Source organism: Pseudonaja textilis, chromosome Z (genome assembly GCF_049901715.1).
Source record: "Pseudonaja textilis isolate UNSWEBS1 chromosome Z, rPseTex1.2, whole genome shotgun sequence".
Classification (NCBI taxonomy): domain Eukaryota; kingdom Metazoa; phylum Chordata; class Lepidosauria; order Squamata; family Elapidae; genus Pseudonaja; species Pseudonaja textilis.
Window position 1 is genome coordinate 128,863,172 of NC_142008.1, and position 15,549 is coordinate 128,878,720.

The window sequence follows — 15,549 nt, forward strand, 5'->3', positions numbered from 1 at the left end:
CCCCGCCCCCCCGCACCTTCTTTCCAGTCGCGCGCTCCGTTAAAGCGACGGGGAGGTCCCAGCCAATGAGCGGGCGCGATCCCGGTTCTAGGTGGGCTTAGTGTATGAAGGGGAGAGGGAGTGGGCAGGACCAGAACTCGGGTGCCCAACCCAGTGCTCGGGACGGCGCCTCTCCAGCGGTTGCGGTTCTCTGTCCGCAGCCGCTCTCGCCTCTCTCTCTCTCTCTCTCTGCCAATTACAAACAAGGAGGAGGGGGCCGGCCACGTTAGCCAATCAGCGCGAAGAGCCCGCCTTCTGTCATTTTTCCCCCCCTTCTTCTTCGCCCAGCATTCCTCCCGTCCCCTTCGGAGTCTTTCACGCACACCTCGCTCCTCGAGGCAGGGTCGCTACTTCGGAAGGACGGCCGTAAAAGCGCCCCGAGAGCGGATCGCCCTCAGGCTTTGGGGCGGCTGCGGGGGAGGGCCTCAGCGAGGGATCCTTCTGAGCTGCTTTGCCGGGCTCTTCTCCCTCCCTCTTCCCCAGCATCTACGAAGATCCCCTCCTTTCCTCTCCTCCCCGCCAGAGGCCCGAGTGAGCAGGCTGGCAAGCCGGATCCCCGGAGGAAGCGATCCCATCCTCTCGCTCAACGTCCTTCCCCCGAGTGGTCCCGATCTCTCCCCCTCTCGGGCCCACCGGCTTCAGCCCACCCACCCTCCGGGTCCCCGCCTCTCCGGGTGCTGCGCGCAGAAAGATCGCGTGGAAAGGAAAACCGCGCACGTGGGCTGGAGAAGTCAGTTGTTGCTGTAGATCGTCCCCCACCACCACCTCGCCCCAGCTGTGGAATGAAGGCTGAACCCTCAGGTGAGTGTCCGGGAAACAGGCAGCCAAGGGATGGGGATGGGGATGGGGTGCAGCGGGTCCTGGTTTCAACCTGCCAATCTTCGAGCCTCTGGGAAGAAGCCTTCCTTCATGACTTTGATTCCCCCACTCCTTTTTATAAAAAAAAATACAGCTAATCCTCCAGTTATGATCACAATTGAGCCCAACGTTTATGCTGCAAAGTGAGCTTTTCTTGCCACATTTCTTAAATGAAACACTGCTGTTGTTAAGTTATTAACATGTTTTTTAAGTGAACCTGGCTTCCCCATTGACTTTTCTTGTCAGAAGGTTGCAAAAGGGGATTGCATGACCCTGGGACACTGCAACCGTCATAAATATGAATGAGTTATCAAGCAGCCATCATAAATATGAACCAGTTGTCAAGCATACAAATGTAAATCACATGATCATGGGGATGCTGCAATGATCGTAAGTGTGAAAAAGCCATAAATCATTTTTTTTCAGTGCTGTTATAACTTTATATGGTCACTAAATGAACTGTTGTAAGTCAAGAATTACATGTACAGGTAAACCCTTTATTTTCTGGGGATCACAGTCCAGACAGGATTAAGTCTTGGGATCTTACTTTGTGTCCTCCACAGAGATACCATGTTGTCTTTAAGTCCTCTTGGAAACCAGGGTTATGCTAAGGGCTTAATAGAAGTCTGGACTTTCTTCAAGGATGAAGCCAATTTTGGCGAGAGCTTTGAGTGCTACAGTCCAAATGCCGTCTGTTTATTTATGGAGTTGATTTGTATCCTGTCTTTATTACTACCTCACTGACTTCATGGGGCTGTTGCAGGACCTGTTGGCAGGCAGTTGACAGGTTACTTGCCTCTCTGAAGCTATATTAAAGAGGGAGATTTCTTTTAATCTGGTTTCTCTCCAAAAGCCATTTACTTTTGTGTGTGCATTCACGATGGATGAGGGCAGGGAGGGCACAGAAAAAACTTAATTCAAGGGAATGTCTGTTCTAGAAGCTCCTACAATGGATGAAGATGGGAACAAGATAAATAACCACAAACTGTGATCATCTCCCCACATACACCCAGTGGTTTAAAAATGCCAAACATCTTATATTTCTTTCTATTCCAACTACTTGTATAAGGAAGACCAGAGTAGCATATAGGAAGTTCTTAGAATATTTTGATATCTAATTTAGAACTATGTCTATTTTTTTAATGGATTCCATTTCCTCCCTTCTGTATTTTCAGATGGATGGACCACTAGCGGAAGGTGAGGGCCGGTCCTGGGAATCCTTGGGACTGAATGCTAGCCTGAAAAAGGGAGCGGAAAAGATTCGAGATATCAAGGTGTATAATGCCAACATTTCATGTGTTTTTTTCCCTGAAGTTTGCAGGAACAGGCTGGATCTGAAACAGTCACATTTTTCTTGGCTGTAATGTAATTACTAAAAGCATGGTTAGGTTTAGTGGGACAAATAGCTTATGCATCACTGGATACCACACAGATTTGAGAAAACGAATGCAGGAAAGAAACAAAATCAGGCTTTTAGAAGTTGTGATATGAAACTCATTCGTTATTTCAAATGCCCTTCCCTGTGAAATATAATGGGAACATTTATTTAAATCTGAAATACTAGGCTTGACTTGCTGAGTACTTAGCATTCATGTTGTGCTGTTCCACTTGAGAAGATTCCTTGTGGACACTTAGTTATAGTAATTTGCAACCTAGTGAAGTTATTACACCTCACGGTGTAAAAATCCTGTTGCTGTTTACATGGGGAACTTGCAAGCTAAAATATATTGTTAACATTAACTTTTAAGATTGGTTGTAAGGTGTCATGTCTATATCTCTTTGTTTGGGAACAAACTGAACCTAAGTATTTTAACCCAACCAGGTTCCCAAAGAACAAACACAGACAAAGGCAGCAACTCCCACCTTTTAAGGTTTAATAAAGAATTCTGTTCTGAAGGCTGCTTTCCACTAATTAGCTTCGACAAGAAAGAGCCTTGCCAAGGTGTTCCTCAATGCTGCCAAAAACCCAGAGATAAGAACTAATTTACAAAATTCTCCAAACGCGAACTAAGATGTCCACCAGTTGAGTTTCAGAGCTTCTTTGCTGTCTATAAATAACTCTTTTCCAAACCTAGCTTTTATCCTTTTGAGGGAGGGGCCATTACCTTGCAGCCTTACTCCCGAGTCACCTGTGCTGCTGTAATTGTTCTTTCCTCCGATTAATCCTTCGTGCACGTGCACTTGGCACAAGCTCCTCAGGAACCTCCTTGTCACTGCTGCCAGCCCCCACAGTCTCTGAAGGCAGCAGTCCACTCCCTGATGGTCCTGGCCCCTCATCAGAGTCATCGCTCTCCTCAGCCATCTGCACTTGCTGCCGGCTAACCACAACATTAAGGTAAATGCTGAATCTCTTGTTTTTGCTCCTTTGGGTTTTTCAGCTGGATTCTTCCTCCTTCCGGGATAGATTGTCTGCCAGAGTTCATGGTAATGAAGAAAAGCGATTTCTTAGAGTAAAGACTGAAAAAAAGGAGAAGAAGGATCTGGAATTTGAGATGGAACTTTCTGCAGGTGGAAAACTGGTGAGTGGAGATAAGGAAAATAGAAACACTGAAGATTTAATTGGATGGGTGGAAGAACCGACTTGTAAGGAAAGAAGTTCTTTAAGGATTTTTAAAAAGAGTTTTATTCAATTTTCACATATTAAAAACATCTTTTTTTCAGTGAATAGCATGATTCCAAGTCAACACATTTCCATACAAACTTGACTTTCATTTCCTACTCTTCACATTTAATAACATACCTTAACCTTACTTTATATATTTTCTTTAATTTTAATCATCTAGTTTCTTCCAGCTTATTTTATAAATTTTCTCAGTTCATTACTTAATCTATTTCCTTACATTCTTAATGCCTCTTTAAATATCTTCATATTCATCATATTTTATATTCTCTTCTGTCAGGTTTGCAGTTTCCTCGCATATACTTAATTCATCATTCCAAAGATTCAGTCTCAGTTCAAACTTTTCAAATATAGAAAAAGAAAGAAAATAAAACACCCCTATTATTGCCAATTTTGAGGTGCCACCCCTGTGGTTAACATGCCATATAATTAGTTCCCCCCTAAAATTCCCATAATTTTAATTTTGAATTAACACTGAAAAAAAAAATCCATAATAATAATTTTCTAGTAGTTACTACATTGTATATATCTTTTTGAAATCTGAGTCTGCAAGTTTCCCTTTTGGTTACATAAAAAGTATATTAGATTTAAAAAGAAAAAAACAACAACATAATCTCTTCACTTCATCATAAGAACTAATATTATTTTCCTACCAACAATACTCGTACTCCATTTTAACTATAACTTACAAATTCATTAAATATTGTTAATATCTTTATTCTAATTATCTCTTAATTCCATACAAAAAAGAAAGGAGCAAACAATCATTACAATAACAGAACAGTATCAGTCCCCATCTCCCATTTTAATAATCTACATTCCACTATTTTCTAGATAGTTTATTATTTCTAATTTATTTAAGCTACACCTTATCAACTTGTAGAATCCCCTTCTTTAAATCTCAATTAACCATTATTTCTGTGCCTTTTAAATAAACAATTCCTTTTCATTCTTATTTGCTTGCCATATTTCTTTATTTCATGGTCCTGCTTCATTCTTTCCCTCTTTTTATTACCCCGATTTTTATCCCCCTCCTTTTTCAGCACTCCCTTCTGCAATTCCCTTTCCTGCTGTTTCCTTTCACTTTGTTTGGTTTTCAAGGTAAACCCCTTTTTAATTACAATTTCAAACTTACTTTTAATTCCCCTTCTTTTCTCCCTTCGCTTAAGTTTTCGTTGTTTCAGATGCTCGTTAAAGATAGCCACTTCTTTGATTGATGCTCTTCTTCTTCTAGCCCTTCTTGTTGTCTTTCATATTCTGAAATCGCCATTTCTAAATGTTGTAGGGCAAAACCAAGCAATTTGCCTTCTTTCATATTTCTAAGTTCCAATTTTAGTTCCAAAAGCATTCCTGCCATCTTTAAACAATATCCATAGTTTTTTCAACGTTTAACTCTTATTAATTCCTCTCCAGAAGATTTCCAGGTTGATTCCACATTTCAATGTCCATAAATTAAAGTTTATTCCAGAGACACCAAACAATCCCATGATTTTTCCTTTGTTTTAATGTTCCACTTTCACTTTACAGGGTCTCTATTTTGTAGTATCCTAATTTGGGTTACTTTGTATCAAATAGGTCTTTAGCAGTTCCAAGCTTTAAAATAGGAAGGGATGAAAGTAAACAATTCCCTTTACCACACTTCGCTATGTTCAGAATCAATTATTTTTCCCGGCTTTTTCTCTCTCATTCAGGCTTTTAGAGTTCCAAAGTCAATAGATCCAAATAGATTCAATAAATTCAATTTTAAATTTTATTTTCCACCTTGACACAGTCCAATCCAGCTTTAATTGCCTATTTAGTGTCAGGGTTATATATTTAACTAATTCAAAGGTAAGCTTCTTCTTCCGGCTTCTTTCTTCTAGAATTCAAAGCCATTTAAGCTATCAAGTATTCCTTTCTTAACGTCTTTGTCCACCACTCAAATCCACTCTCTTAATAATTTTGAAAAATTTAAATCCGGGCTATCTTGTGCTCAAATTCTCCTGGTTTCTATGCCATCCTCTTCTTCCCACTCCTGCACAATCTTGTCCCAATCGGCTTATCTCTTAGGGTAGCCATTTTATTGTCCACTGCTGCAGTCGTCTTCAGAGGAGAGTAATTACCAAGCTAAGGAGGGGAGATGTGGCTCCCCTCAACCCAGCTGGTGGTCTCCCTCTTCTTCGCCACTCCTACAAGGTGGCTCCGGCCCCAAATCAGGATGATTGGGGCCATCCAACGAGAGAGCACGAACCGAAACCGCAGACAATCGCGGATTTCGGTCCGTCTTCGAGGCAGACCAAACCGGAAGTCCTTTAAGGATTGTTATTATTTGGATTGTTTTGTCTCTGCCCAAACCAGCTGGGTCCTGCACCTTCACGAGGTTCCTCAACTCAGAAAGAGATGAAGGTGGAATCTGAGGAGCAGAAGGTACAAGAGTTTGAGGTGCAGAAAGTCACCATCCCAATAGAGGGTTCGGTGAGTAGTAAAGTACAACTGTGGGATCTTCAAAATATGGGCTGGTTTAAGGACTCCTGCCTTGAGCAGAGGGTTGGACTAGAGATCTTTTAGCCACCTTCCTTGGCTCAGTTATTAAGAGAATTGTTGCAGTTGTTAAATAAGCAACAATTAACTGGTTACTACTTAGTTAAGTGAATCTGGCTTCCCTGTTGACTGTGCTTGTCAGAAGGTCGCAGAAACTGATCACATGACCCCCAGGACATTGCAACCATCATAAATATGAACCAATTTCCAAGCATCTGAATTTTGATCACTTGACCAGGGAGAGAGGCTGCAATGGTCATCAATGTAAAAAATGGTCAAAAGTCCTTTTTTTCCCCCAATGCTGTTGGAAATTTGGAGGCTCGCTAAATGAACTAATGTAAGTCGAAAACTACTTGTAGTTCTGCAGCTATGCTTCAGCACTAAACATATCAGACTTTTCAGGACTGGTTGTACCATGATTCACATATGTGCCGCCCAGAGCATATTTTGCCCCAGGGCTTTGAAAGAGAATTTGGCCAGGTGCATGTTTCACTTCAGAGGGCTATAGCACTGAGAAAGCCCCCCTTAAACATGCCTTCCAAACTTAGTATTCTTAAGATTTGTAATCTGGGGCTGTCCTGGACCTGCGACTCCTGCTCAAAGAGCAAGTGGCAGTCATAGCCAGGAGGTCCTTTGCGCAACTGCAGGTTGTGCGCCAATTACGCCCTTTCCTAGATCAACAATCCCTACTCACGGTCACTCATGCCCGAGTCACTTCCCATCTTGACTATTGCAATACACTCTACATGAGGCTGCCCCTGAAGAGCATCCAGAAGCTCCAGTTGGTGCAGAATGCAACGGCCTGCATGGTTTTGTTCAGACCTTGGTGTGCACATATATCACCTCTCCTGGGGAACTGCATTGGTTTCTGATTTGCTTCTGGGTACAATTCAAGGTGCTGGTTATCATCTTTAAAGCCCTTCATGGCTTGGGACTGGGTTATCCAAGGGACCATCTCTTGCCGGTCGCATCTACCCAACCCACTAGAATGGAGAGGCAAGAAATGTTGCGGGTCCCATCTCCTAAGGAGTTACATCTGGCGGGACCTAGAAGAAAGGCCTTTTCCGTGATGGCTCCCTCTCTCTGGAACATTATCCCCCCACCCCCACCCCGCAAGAGGTTAGAATGGCTCCCACTCTAATACTCTTTCCGAAGGAGCTGAAGATGTGGTTCTGTCGGTGGGCCTGGGGAATCCAGAGCTGGAGTGAGTCCATTAAATGGCTAGTATGAATGTATGTTGTTGCCGGGGTGGGGGTTATTTTATTATTTTTCTTTTTATTATTTTTTCTTTTATATGGTGTTTTATATCCGTGTAAGCTGCCTTGAGTCTCCATATGTGAGTAGGTGACAATATTAATTTAAAAAAGGAAGAAAACAAACAAACAAACATCAAGATTGCTGTTTCCACAATTCTCAGCTGATGTCACTCAGGTTATTTAAATACTTTTTTCCTGAGCTTATTGGTTTTGGAATAGCCACTGCTAGTTTCGCCCACATCTTATATACCAACTAAAAGCATCCCTATGGGAGGAGTAAAAAATGTTAAGATGGCTGCAGCAGCAATGCAGCCAAAGACCATTGAAAATGGGCGGGGCTTCAATTGGACGGTTGTAGCTGCCATCTTGAATTTTCTATATATGCTCCTTTCAGGTGTTACTGATCCACACAATAATAATAAATGAATGTCTGAGAAGCCCACATCTTAGGAAAAGTTGAACCAAAGCTTTTTATCTTGGGTGTTCAGCAGAACTTAGCACATGTTAGTTCCTGGGTTGATTGAAAAAGAAATTCTAAAGTTTGCTTCTGTCCTCAGGATGGAGTTGGGTGGCCAATAATTAAAATAAAGTGACAAGAAAGAAATAATAATTCTCCACTTGAGAATTATTTTTTCTGGAGTAGCACCCCTGATGTTCTTTCCCAAAATCTTCTGTTCACCAAAGAGATTTGAATTTCGATTGCACAATGCAAAACCAAAATGAACTTATGGATCAGGACATCTTTCCTTATTCTGAGGCAAAAAGGAATATGTGTGTCAAAAATAGAGATGGGAACACCTGGAAAAATCTTGGAAAACTAGGGAAAACCCAGGTTTTTCTGGGTTTTTTCTTTCCTTTCATTTTTTTTGAAAGCCATTTGAAAAAAACAAGAAATGAAAAAAAACTTGTCCCCCAGCCACATTTTTCTGGGTTTTTTCCAGGCCATCCCATCACTAGTCAAAAGTCAAGATGGTGGCTACAGGAATGCATGTACAAATAGTCTTCAACTTACAAACACAACTGACCCCAACATTTCCCTAGACAAGCTAGACAGTTGTTAAGTGACTCATTTTACGACCTTCCTTGCCACAGTTGTCAAGTGAATCACTGCAGTTGTTAAGTTAGTAACATGGTTGTTAAGTGGATCTAGTATCCCCATTGACTTTGCTTATCAAAGCCAAAGGTGATCACATGACCCTGGGGCACTACAACTTTGGCCTAGAAGACACTCCAGACTGTAAGATACAGCTAGCTTTTGGGGAGGAAAACAAGGGGAAAAAACCCCTGCCTCCCAGCAATTTGTCTCCTTGCAACAAACAGCAAACAGCCTGGTCAGCTTCAGCACAGCCTGATTTAGCATGAGCAGCTGATTTGCGGTTGGATCTGCCTCCCGGAATAATGACAATCAGCTGTTCCAGGCTGTGGGGATCACCACTGCCCATCGGCGCTGTCCCTGCCCATCGGTGCTGCCACCTATTGCCGCCTCTGTGCACCCGATTTTCAGCTTCCACATGCCCCCATTTTCAACCTCCGCACATCCCGTTTTCGGCCTGTTCCAGACAGTGGGGATTGCCACCACCGCCTATCCCTGTTGCCTGGAATGGGCCAAAAACAAGACACATGGAGGGGGAAAATGGGGGGCGCGGAAGCTGAAAACTGGATGTGTGGAGGCTGAAAATGGGACGTGCAGAAGCCTAAAATGGGATGCACGGAGGTCAAAAATTGGGGTGCGGGGAGGCAGCGGTAGGTGGTAGTAGCACTGGGTAGCAATGGCACTGATGGATGGCAGTGATCCCCGCAGCCTGAAACAGCTGATCAGTGGAACAGCTGATTGGTGGTATTCCAGTAGGTGGATTCAACCACAAATCATCTTGATTTTTTTTTTTACCTCTTTCTGAAGAAGCCCCTGCTTGTATAAATACAGTTAGCTATTGTATTTTTCAAAAATTCCATTGTTGAAAGGGATGGGGCACAAATAAGCCATATTTTTCTGAGCACCCATTTCAGAAGTAGGAGAACAAGGTTTAGGCAGGCATACCATTTTTTCCAAAAACCCTTCTTCACACTTTCTTCTCCATTCTTGCAGTCTTCCTCTTTGCATCCAAACACTTGTGGCGTGTGCGGGAAGAGTTTTAGCCGCCGCTCGAACCTGGCCAAGCATCAGATCATCCACACGGGAGAGAAGCCGTACCGCTGCAATGACTGTGGCCGCAGCTTCAACCAGAGCTCGGCGCTCACCAAGCACCAGCGGACGCACACTGGGGAGCGCCCCTATGTCTGCGGGGACTGTGGCAAGGCCTTCACGGCTAGTTCCAACCTCCTCCAACATCGGCGTTTCCATACCGGAGAACGGCCGTATCATTGTGAATTGTGTGGCAAGGCCTTCTCTCAAAGCTCCAACTACAACCTGCATCGGCGCGGCCACACAGGAGTTACCCCTTACCAGTGCAGTGTGTGCGGTAAGCGATTTACCGGGAGCTCATGCCTTACTCGCCATCAGCGGACTCACACTGGAGAGAAGCCGTACCAATGCCAGGAATGTGGGAAGCGCTTTTCGGGGAGTTCCACGCTGGCTAACCACCGACGTACCCACACGGGTGAGAAACCCTATGGTTGTGTTGAGTGTGGCAAGAGATTCACCCACCATTCCAATCTGGTGGACCACTGGCGGGTGCACACGGGGGAAAAGCCCTATGTGTGCACCGAGTGCGGGAAGAGCTTCCGGCTCAGCTCACACATCATTCGCCACCGTCGCACTCACACCAATGCTCGCAGCCCCAGCATGAGCCATGACCTCCTTTGTGAGGTTGACCCGACTTTTGACAAGGGCAGCATGGAAGTCCACCATGATGGAAGTGTTGGGATCCCGCACATGACTGGTCTGGATACTCTGTGTGCTGATGCCAGTGTTACCAATGGCAATAATACCTCTGATGAAGAAGACAGTGACCGGCTTCTTATCTGCGGCCACTGTGGTAAAGGTTTTCACCTGGAGTCTAACCCCCGAAAACCCAACCAAGATGACTTGGCTCTGGGGGAAGGGCCTTATATTTGTACCGAGTGTGGTAACAGCTGCTGGACGTAGCTGGTTCCATAAGGTCCAAATGTAAAGCCCAATATATAACAAAAGAGAATTATTGATCTGTCAGTAACAAATTGGGACATAGATTAGGTCAAGGGGTAATTCTGGCTCCTCGTTCACTGAACGGTCTTGACCCTTGCAAGGAGTTGACCTTGAATTTTTGGCCCCTTGAGTTCAACTCCAAATTCCTATCCTTGGTTGTGGTATGAAATTTATTTTTCAATCTTAGCAACTTTAAGAAGTGAAGTCCACAGGTTTTAAAGTTGCCACGGTTGAGGAACAACCATGTAAGTAAAAGGTTGGATTTCTGTTCAGCTTTCTTTTCCGACAGGGAAAGTTACAATGGCTGAATTAGTACTATAGAATGAGAACAGGTAGAAAGGCCTGTTGGGGCTTATCCACTTCAGCCAAAAGTAAATAAATAGACAAAAGACTGGATTTCTCTCTCTCTCTCTCTCTCTCTCTCTCCCTCCCTCCCTCCCTCCCTCCCTCTCCCTCCCTCCCTCCCTCCCTCTTCCTCCCTCCCTCCCTCCCTCCTCAATTATTCAGGAGCTTCTAGAATAGCTGAAAAAATGAAGGATGTAATGGGTGTAACCTAGGACACTGCAATGACAGTCTTTGTCATTGAGACTTTGTCTTTGAGACTTTTTAACAACTGTCCCTTGATCCTGGGAAATAATTTGCTTTCTAATAGTGGCTGATGTTTGATTGCAAAACAAAACAAGCTACACACATGCAGAAATTCCAGATGAACGAAGTAAGGTTATGCTGAGCCACTGGGCAGGAATCTGATCACTGAAGCAAGCTTATTTAGTTAGCATGCATATATATTTTTTACATGTCCTGGAACTTTATATCTGGGCCCATGTTTAGCTTTGTACAGAAGACACAAAATGTCCCAAAATTGCACTTGTTTTCTCCAATACCTTGGATAAGCTCTGATGCTCCGAAGAACAGCCTTACCAATTTTCTACTGTGGAGGCTGTTTGAAAGGCCACGCTTGTTCTGCTTGGATAAAAATTGAAAGTGGTATCTTAAGAAAAAAAAATGCATACTAGGCTAACCTGAATAAATTGTGCCAATTAAGCCTGTTGTAGAAGGCTCCTTATTGTGTGTTATTCAGCCTGTTTCCCCAAACCCTGCTGTTCCCAGATAAGGTGAGTATCTACAAATGGGAAGCCTCGAGTCATGAACATTGCAAGTCTTGACTATTTTTTATTTTATTTATTTATTTTTGTCAAAAGCTTACAATATAACAGAAACAAGAATAAACATAAGTTTAAATACAAGAAATAGGAACTCATAATTGGGGACAATAGGACAGGGACGGTAGGCGCGATGGTGCACTTATGTCCTTAATTAACTGTTGGTCTCAGCAGGCACCAGCTCACACAGTACAGTAGCAGCCATACTTACAACCACAATTGGGATCAAAATTTCTGTTGCTAAGCAAGGTGGTTGTTAAGTGAGCGGCATCCGATTTTTGTGATTTTTGCCACTGTGATTTAAGTAAATTTTTGCAGTTAAGTGAATCATACAATCGTTAAGTGAAGCGAGCTTCCTCTGTTGACTTTGCTTGTCAGAAGCCAATTGGGAAGGTCACAAACATGTGACCCTGAGTTGCTTTGATTATCATAAATACCTGCCGGTTACCAAGCATCTACATTTTGACCACGCGATTGTGGGATGCTGCAATGGTCATTAGTGCAAGGACCAGTCATAAGTCAGGTCTTTTCAGTGCTGTTGTGACTTTGAATGGCCCTAAACAAATGGTTGTAAGTCAAGGACTACCTGTAGTTTATTTTATCTGAATTTATTGAAGGAAACAATTCAGCTGATTAATACAACATATTGCTTGAAAACCGCAAAATTCATGAGACTTAAGTCACTATAGCCATGGAGCAGACTATCCTGCACCTTCAGTAGGGCTATAAATGGTGAATATGCTTGAACCCATCTTTCTTAACCTCAGTAAGTTTAAGATGTGTGGACTTCAACTTTCATAATTCCCCCCCGCCCCCAGCTACCATTATGTTATCCCAAAGGTAGTTTTTCAAGAGGTAACTGGGTTTTGTTTTTCTTTGAAGACATTTCACTTCTCATCCTAGAAGCTTCTTTGGTTCTGACTTGGTGAGGAAAGGATTTATATTTCAGGCAGCTGGTCATTTGCATTCTTTCAGAGAGACTTCTTGAAGCACTTGGAAGTTTATCTGTGTCTTCAGGGTCATCTGAATGGTGCAAATTGGTGAGGAGCCTTTTTGAAATTGCTGAAAGGACTGTGTTGTAGACTGGAGATAGAATATTATCTTAAATTATTATCTTAAATGTAGACCCATATATCTTCCGCGGGAATTCAGCGTGGTTTTGATTACTGCAGCCTATGTCCCACCTGATGCCAATGCTACCATAGCTTTCGGATTCTTGTATAACATTGTAAGTAATCAGCAAAATAAGTATCCTGATGCTGTACATATCATAGCGGGGGACTTTAATCAAGCTGATTTAAAAGAAGCGCTCCCTAAATTCTATCAGCATGTTAAGTGTGCTTCTAGAGGAGCAAACATATCGCACAAAGTATATACCAACATCAAACATGGCTATAAGGTTATACAATTACCACATTTGGGACAATCAGACCATACGTCACTGCTTTTAGCACCGGTGTACATCCCTCTTAGGAGACGGGCTCTGACTATAATAAAGACAGTGAAATCTTGGCCAGAAGATGCTTCCCAACAACTTCAGGATTGTTTTGAGAATACAAATTGGGACATCTTTTACCACCCTGACATAGAAGACCACACTGTAACTGTTCTGTGCTATATTAAACACTGCACAGATACTATCACTGTGGATAAACATGTTAGGATCTATCCCAATCAGAAACCCTGGATGACCAAGGAAGTCCAGCGCCTCTTGCGTGACAGGACCAAGGCCTATAGGTCCAGTGATGGGGCAAGATACAGTGTTGCCAGAGCTAATCTGAAGAAAGGTATTTGGAAGGCTAAGACTGATTATAAGAGGAAGACTGAGGATAATTTTTATAGCAATAACATGAGGCAGATGTGGCGAGGGATTCAACAAATTATAAACCATCAACCGACCAGTTGTCATCCCTGCTGAGGGGGATGCTTCACTGGCAGAGGAACTGAATAATTTCTTTGCTCGCTTTGAAGTGGAGACATCAGAGACAGATAAAATACAACTACCAGCCAATTGTAGCCCCCACCTCATTGTGGAGGAACAGGAGGTGAGCATTCTGAGGGCCGTGGACCCTAGAAAGGCTGCTGGTCCTGACGGTATCTCTGGCCAAGTGCTTAAAGATACTGCTAATCACTTGGCTGGAGTCTTTATCAGGATCTTCAATCAGTCTTTATCCCAATCCACTATTCCATCCTGTTCGAAGGCTTCCACCATTGTTCTGCTGCCAAAGAAGTTTCCTATCAATAACCTCAACAATTACAGACCAGTGGAACTCACTCCTATCATCATGAAGTGCTTTGAGAAATTGGTCTGCCCGCACATCATTTCTAGTCTTCCGCATACATTTGATAAGCACCAGTTTGCATACAGAAAAAATAGATCTACAGAGGCCGCTATAGCCATCACTCTTCGCACTGCTCTGACTCATCTAGAACGGGGGGCTATGTGAGGATGTTTTTTGCGGATTTTAGTTCTGCATTTAATACAATTCTTCCACATAGACTAGTGTTTAAACCTGCATTTAATACAATTCTTCCACATAGACTAGTGTTTAAACTTCTGGACCTTGGGCTTTCCAATTCAATCTGCCTTTGGATTATGGATTTCCTGTCTGGCCGCTCACAGAGGGTCAGATTAGGTCATCATACCTCTTCAGCCCTTATTAACCCTGGTACACCACAGGGTTGCATGTTGAGTCCCTTACTCTATACTCTTTATGTGCATGACTGTATTCCCACTCATGCTAGTAATACTATTGCTAAACAGTGGTAGGACTTATCTCCAGGGGGGATGAGTCTGCCTACCGAGATGAGGTAGACCAGTTGCTTTCATGGTGTGGAGACAATAACTTGGTCCTCAACACCAATAAGACCAAGGAGGTTATAGTGGATTATAGAAGGAACAGACCAGACACCCAACCCTTGCTTATCAATGGAGACTGAGTGGAGCAAGTGGCCAGTTTTAAGTTTCTGGGTGTTACCCTAAAAGAGGACTTGACCTGTGCTGCCCACATTGCAGCCCTGGTCAAAAGGGCCGAGCAGAGATTATACTACCTGAGACTTATCAGAAAAAAACAACAGAATGAAAAGCGGCTGGTGACCTTCTACCGCTGCACCATAGAGAGCATTTTAACATACTGCACCTCTGTATAGTTTGCCAATTGCACAGTGGCAGGTAGGAAAGCACTCCAGAGGGTTAATGTCATTGCCCAGAAGATCATTGGTTGCACTCTCCCATCTTTGGAAGAGCTTTATAGCTCCCGCTGCCTTAAGAAAGTTTAAAACATTCTCAAAGATCCATGTCATCCTGGGAACCCTTTTTTTTAACTATTACCATCTGGCAGACAGTACAGAATAATAAAAACAAGGACAAATAGGCTGAAAAACAGCTATCCCAGGGCAGGAGCTCTTTTGAATTCTGCTGTATAGTGCAGTGTTAGCGTGGTGTCAGGGGTATCTGGTTCAATGTGTGAAGGGGGAAGGATGTGTGTTGTGTTTATTTTCATGGTCAGGGTCATGATGTGCACTGAAGATGGTGTTTGATTTCATTGTATGAGGTGCAGTGACAATAAAGTAAACTAAACTAATGTCGCATCTGTCCCACTCTTATTGAGAGAAGGCCGTTCAATTTTCACATAAATGGTCTCTTTGTGTTATGTTAAGGAACTCTCAGTTCTTTAGAATAATAACACTTAAAAAGGTAGTTGTAATTTTTTTCTGCTAATTATGCTGCCCACTATATTTCCTGCTATCCCATGTAGCAGAATAGGTTGTATGTTCATGTATATTAAATTTCTTTCTTGTGGCTATCATATAGTCTCCCACAGTGTTATAAAGAAAAACACTCCTATTGTCCAAATTCAAAAGCCAGCATATGGTATAATATATACAGTTTAAAATCATAAGCACAAGAGTGGTTCAAAGCATTTCACAATTATTTAAAAAGTTTAAAATCATACTTAGTTGGAAAAA

The 15,549-nt window shown here is 42.9% G+C and overlaps 1 protein-coding gene across 1 annotated transcript in view; it reads left to right on the forward strand.

Moving 5' to 3' along the window:
* The first annotated feature begins 337 nt into the window (after window positions 1–337).
* Window positions 338–15,549, forward strand: part of LOC113443639 (uncharacterized) — a 28,754-nt gene continuing 13,542 nt past the window's right edge. The window contains exons 1-6 of the mRNA XM_087917312.1: window positions 338–840; window positions 2,073–2,171; window positions 3,276–3,413; window positions 5,852–5,971; window positions 9,380–10,377; window positions 11,499–11,532. Coding sequence (XP_087773438.1) covers window positions 2,073–2,171; window positions 3,276–3,413; window positions 5,852–5,971; window positions 9,380–10,377; window positions 11,499–11,532 — 1,389 coding nt within the window. The 5' untranslated portion in view covers window positions 338–840. The remainder of the gene's footprint in view (window positions 841–2,072; window positions 2,172–3,275; window positions 3,414–5,851; window positions 5,972–9,379; window positions 10,378–11,498; window positions 11,533–15,549) is intronic.